Genomic DNA, 6,000 nt, shown 5'->3' on the forward strand with positions numbered 1-6,000 from the left:
ACTTTCAGGCTTGCCAAGATTCTGGATATATATTCATAAAAAATGTATCAGAAACATATGTACTTAGTACTTTCAAAGCAAACTATATTCTGACAGTAATAGAATGCAGCCATCTCATGTAAAAATTGAAATAAATAACGCTGCACTCCAGTTAACCTTACTTTTGTGTATGTTTCCATCTGTCACCTCACTGTATACCTTGCTTGAATTATAAGCTTTAAGGAGATTTAGTTTCAATACCTACATTGACCAGGAAAACCATCTACTCTTATCTTTTAAAATTAAATCACAGAAAGGAGAGATGTTCTTCCTTGGCATCATGGACATGAATTACAGCTGTGAGATGGGCCAAGTCAATACACATTATTGACCTGTGCCTTATTTTAGAAAATCATTCTTTCCAGCAACTAGAAAACCTTTGAAGTTACAAGTCTCCTTTCAAAACCATTGGGACTCTTGAGTTATGAGGAACTGTTCACTTTGACAAGTGAGTTTTTGTCTATCCAAAGAATCTAAACTGCACAGTTAATGATGGATATGCCTGCATTGGCAAATATACAAAAGGACAATTATTTTTTATTTACTTATGGTTCATTTCACTATCATGAAAATAAATCTTGTCAGGTATTTAATGAAAAAATAGGCAAAGAAAGGAGATGGGGTGTTGGGGAAGAAGAGGGAGAAAAAAGAAGATAGATATTATGCCAGTTATGTTTCTCAGACTTATAAAAGCATAGACCAGCTGCCTGTGAAGTGCTCTGCTAGAGCTGAAATAGACACCATCGAAATTATAATCATGGTGATCAAGGGAACTGCTTTTATTCTCAGATTTTGCTTTCCTGTGTTTACTCTGATTTTATAAGTAGAATTCATGTGACCTATTCAAATGAGAGCACTTTTCTGCCCCATTGTTAAGATACTAATTTTTTTTCTAGTGATGTGTTGGCAGATTCTGTCCTTGCAAACCGGCCCATTGGCATGATCTGATGGCTTGCAGGACTGACTGTGTGCTCACTTGTTCCCCTCTGTAGCCCTGGGACTGGAGAGTAAGATTGGAAACTTTGAAGTGGGGAAAGAATTTGACGCCCTCCTGATCAACCCCAAAGCATCTGACTCTCCCATCGACCTATTTTGTGGGCATTTTACTGGTGATGCTTCTGATGTAAGTAAAAGAAAGTTAATCAAAAGACATTTATTTCATAGAAGTCATAATAGCTTCCCTGTCGAAAATAGAAACTGAAACATTCTATGGAGATGGAGGAAAATCTTAAAGAGAAGCTAGATCCCTTTGATAATTATTACCATGTCATGAGAGCAATGTTAAGAAAATTTAGCTGGGCGTGGTGGCACACACATGTAATTCCAGCACTCAGGAAGCTGAGGCAGGAAGATTGCTACAAGTTCAAGACCAGCTGGACTACATAGTGAGACCCTGGCCCAAAAAACCAAAAAATTTTAAAAAAATTTGTATTAACAAAATATTTGTATTTTGTGAGTGTTTGTGTAGCTGGTTATGTGTATTTATAAGGAGTGGAGTCATACTGTAGTTATCTTACATTGAACACTTCTAAGTGCTAGGTAGGTATGGGATTCAGCACTCACAGACATAATTCTTTGTAATTTAATTCTTATTAATACTTCCAAGAGAGATAGGTACTATTAATATTCCTGTGTTAATTATAGTGTCAGTGAGGCTTAGGAGAAGTTACAGGATTTACCTAAGGACTCATAGCTAGTAATTAGTTAGCAGAATTTAGATTCAAACAGAGGACTCTCTGGCCATCAGAGGCTGTGCTCCTGACCACTATGCTGTATCAGTTTTCTTATAAGGAAATGGGTTCTGTTCTTATTATAAAATCTTCTATTATGAATATAATAAACTAATATATCTTTAATAATCATTGTTTATAAGATAGTTTTTCCAAAAACAGAATTAACTGTTGTCATTTATAAGTTGATCTATTTACTATCAAAAATGAGACAAATATATCATTCTGAGTGTTTAAAAGAAAAATGCTAGATTATTTCAAGTTTGTATCGTTCATTATTTTAGCGGAGAAAAAAATCTTCCTCTACCATTTTTGGTTTAACTTGAAGTCCCTGCAACAAAAGACAGATGAAACAGAAAATTTATTTTTACGTGACAAAAAAGATCCTTCTTAATGAAATGAAAATCCAAAGAAATGAGAAAACCTGAGTATTTTTATTCTAAGTGTGATGAAGAATGTAGAGTTGTGGAGAAATGCAGTAAAGAAGAGTATGATCTAATGATCCCAAACTGGGGGAAGCTAGATTGTTCGGTCTTCTACATGATCTTTTGTCTGTAGAAATAAGGATGCTCCTGTCCACTAAGTATAGCGAGGCCACCTCTCACGTGAGGGAGAGTCTTATGACCTGATTCAGGGGAAGGTTACCATTCTTCCTGGATTTGATCACCTCCTTCAGGAGAGAAAGGTGAAGGACAGGTCAGAATGAACTTCTTGGCTTTAATTTTTAGGTACTATGTCCTGACTCTTATCATTAGTGTCATATTATTTATTCTTTTACTAGAGTGAATTTCTGTGAATGGGACTTAATCCTATTCATTTTATATACTTCCTGAAATATTTGAATCATTTCATTAAATGAACTTCTTTAATTTATATAATACTTTTTCTCTGAAGATTTTACCATTGCATACCAATATCTTTCTGGCAATAGGTAAATATTTGTTGATAACCAGTGGAATAAGTTTGTGTTTGTTTCTTTGGGGGAAAGACTATTAATTACTAGAAATAGATTTTGACATTGAGAAATAAATATCAGCTTTGCCAACCAGTTTCCTGTGAATTTCCTTATGTAAATATACAAGATATTACAGGTATTTCTTATTATCTTTATTTTCCATTTTAGGCTATTATTCAGAAGTTCTTCTATCTAGGTAGGTACATGTATGTCTCTATGCTAAATAAAATCTTTTTCTTGTGTACGGTTCTCTGTGTTCACTGCACCACATACTAAACCCTATATGTTAGCCTGATTTGATTCATTTTTAACTTACCTCAGCATCAAACATGTTTTAAAGGTCATATTTGAAATGCACGTGAACCCCTAGAACATGCCATTGTAAGTCCTAAGGTGAGCAGTGAAGGACAAAGGGGTGGAGATCTTGACTTTCAACCCTCTTGTGCTCCTTCCCGTTGTGTGTGTGGTGGGTATGTCCTGGCCTCTCTCCACATGTGTTTCCACTGTACTTCTCTTCAACTCTGTTCACCAAGAGAGAAACAAGAAGTAATGCAGAAGGATCTCTGCCTCACCTTCCATCGAGGGGCTCAGTGCTGCTTGGCGGTGCACATGTCACTTCCTGTGGAGCTCAGTTTCTGCAGGCTGCTTGTGTCACCATGCTGAGTATGACTCTGCAGTGGAAAGATTCATATTCCTTTTCCAACTGGGGCTAAGAATGCAAACCAACCACTTCAGCTGAAAGGACAGAGATGGGAGTGGTTTCAACTAGATGTCATTTCTGCCTTAGGTGCAGGGCTCAAACCCTAATCCTCAGATTAGCTTATGGCATCTTCTGATCATGTCGTCCTGACCAGATTATGAACAAGCTGAGGTAGAAGGAGGAGGGGAAGGCAGCTTTTATGGATCTATTTTTTAAAAAATGGTTTGTTCTAAATCTCTCTTAATGGCAATTAAATAATTTTCAACACCAAAGCGCTTAACAAATTGTTCTTTTTCTTTTAGGAGATGACCGAAATATTGAGGAGGTTTACGTGGGCGGAAAGCAGGTGGTTCCATTTTCTAGCTCAGTGTAAGACCCTTGGGCATCTGTCTACAAGGTTCTCCTGGGATGACCTGGCTCTGTATCTCCCTTGTGTCCAGGCAGGGTCAGAAAGTCAAAACCAGTACCTCATTCTTGGGATGATGGTCTCTTTCTGTGTCTAGTTAGTGTATTCACCTGGTAAATTGTTTGAAGGAAGTGTACTTACTCTCAGCTCTGGCTGGCAGGTTCATAATTTCATGAAAATCTTTTGAGCTGTTCAGATTGACTTTAAGCTCTAGCAAAAGAGAATCCTATTGCTAATGGTGGCTCATTATGAGAATGAAGTAAAATCTTTTTCATATGTGGAAATGCTGAGAAAAAAAGATATTTCTATCTGGTTAGATATTTTGAGGTATTAAGTATGAAAATTATGGAACTGAAAATGGTCCCATGGGTATATTTTTATGAGGGAGCAAAAGTTAGATGGTGAACAAATGTTGGAAAATAACTTCAGATTGTATTTGAAAATTATATCCAGAGCATACCGATTTTAAAAGGCAACTTACTGAATTTCAAAATGTATTTCTAGATTGACCTTGTGTTAGAAATATGCATTTCAGAGACATGTGATTTTGTGTTTTGCCTTCTTTCAGGGATGAATATCAGAAATTGAAAGCCACATGCTTTTTAAATATAGTTTTGTGCTTCAAAGTGTTTGACTTAGGAATATTATTCATATAACCACATGGCATAAATTGTTGTATTTTGTGTACTTTAAAATCATCTTAATTTGTAACTGTGTGATGTTATAATTGCTTCATTTTATTATAAGAGAAACAGATTCCATAAACCATTGTTGTATAGATTTGCATCTTCATAAATTGGGGCGAGTAATTGGGTGTTGCAGAGCTGTAGATGCTGACAGGACAGGCTCCTTTGCAACGGCCTATTCCACCCAACACTATGCTGTAGTTGCTGGAGATGTTATCCTCAAATATCAATATGCTAGAGCTTTAAAATGAAGGACAAATTATGTTAAAAATATTATTAAAAATCTTTAAACTCTGTATATTGAAAGTGCTGTGTTTTTCAGTTGTATCCAATTGTCTGCTTAATTCCTTAATAATTTCCTGGACATTCAGATTGCAGTATAATTTTTAAAAACCAGCTATTCCAGTTAATGTTTATGTTAGGAGAACTTAATCTGTACTACACATCTAGGAACATTGAACAGTGTGATGTTATGGTTCCTAACAAAGTATCCTTTTCCAAAACCTGGAATTAAAATCACATTATGATCTTAGGATACATTCTTAGAAAGTACTGGTGTCTTACTTAAATCCTGTGTTTCCTAATTTATTCCAAGTACTACATATAAACAAACAAGGAAAGGAAATAGATTTTCTCAATATAGTATAATGTTCGTTCCTAGGACTTGAATGTAACTCCTTAATATTACCTTATAGTAGAAAATTATAAAATATAGTTAATCCCATATTTACACAACTAAGAACATACTTCCTTTCCTGTAGGGTAAATATTATTTTCACATATTCATTTTAATTCAGTAGTAATTTGCCCAGTTTTTTTTCTTTGTAGAAACTCTTTCAGATTTGATTGTATACACACTACATCTAATGATGGAACACAAATGTTTTAAAGCAAACAACATAGTTTGTTGTTTGGGGATTTCCAATGTCAGTCTGTATTTCCAGTGTTTGTAATTCCTAAGCCACATCAAAGTAGCTCCACCAAGTTTCTCCCCATTTCTGTATAGTGCTGGCAAATGTTTTATCCTCTGGCTTTCATCCCCTGACAGAGGGACTTGGTTACCTGGTGTCTGACCAAATGAATAGCTTAGGTGCTTGGATGAGATGTGTAAAAGCCTGTGATTGCAAATAGCTGCTTCCAGGCTTTGCAGGATCCTATGCTTTCACCTTCCTTTAGGGTGAACATTTTGATGATAAGCATCAGTTTTCATTTAGACTTAGAATTCTGGTGCAGTAATACAAATTAGCATCAGAAGCAAGAATAATGGCCATACACAAACATTTCATCATACATTCCACTTAGCGCTGATAGTGTCTTTTTTTTTTTTTTTCTTTTGGTACCAGGGATCAAACTCGGGACCTTGTGCTTTCGAGGCAGGTGCTGGAGCCTCTGAGCTAAGTCCCCGGCCCCTCCCTGATGGTGTCTTAACTGAGTAACTTTTCTAGTAAAAATGGAATGTGTTGAAATATTTACATGTACTTTGA

General features: G+C 35.8%; 1 protein-coding gene across 1 annotated transcript in view; it reads left to right on the forward strand.

The window, feature by feature from the left end:
* The window catches only part of Gda (guanine deaminase), a 76,514-nt gene extending 71,700 nt beyond the window's left edge, over window positions 1–4,814 (forward strand). The window contains exons 12-14 of the mRNA XM_004838447.4: window positions 1,032–1,162; window positions 2,893–2,920; window positions 3,727–4,814. Coding sequence (XP_004838504.3) covers window positions 1,032–1,162; window positions 2,893–2,920; window positions 3,727–3,797 — 230 coding nt within the window. The 3' untranslated portion in view covers window positions 3,798–4,814. The remainder of the gene's footprint in view (window positions 1–1,031; window positions 1,163–2,892; window positions 2,921–3,726) is intronic.
* Window positions 4,815–6,000: the final 1,186 nt, after the last annotated feature.

The sequence above is a fragment of the Heterocephalus glaber genome, unplaced genomic scaffold, assembly GCF_053883595.1.
Source record: "Heterocephalus glaber isolate CG9 unplaced genomic scaffold, H.glaber_assembly_v1.0 deba00001481, whole genome shotgun sequence".
NCBI classification, from domain to species: domain Eukaryota; kingdom Metazoa; phylum Chordata; class Mammalia; order Rodentia; family Bathyergidae; genus Heterocephalus; species Heterocephalus glaber.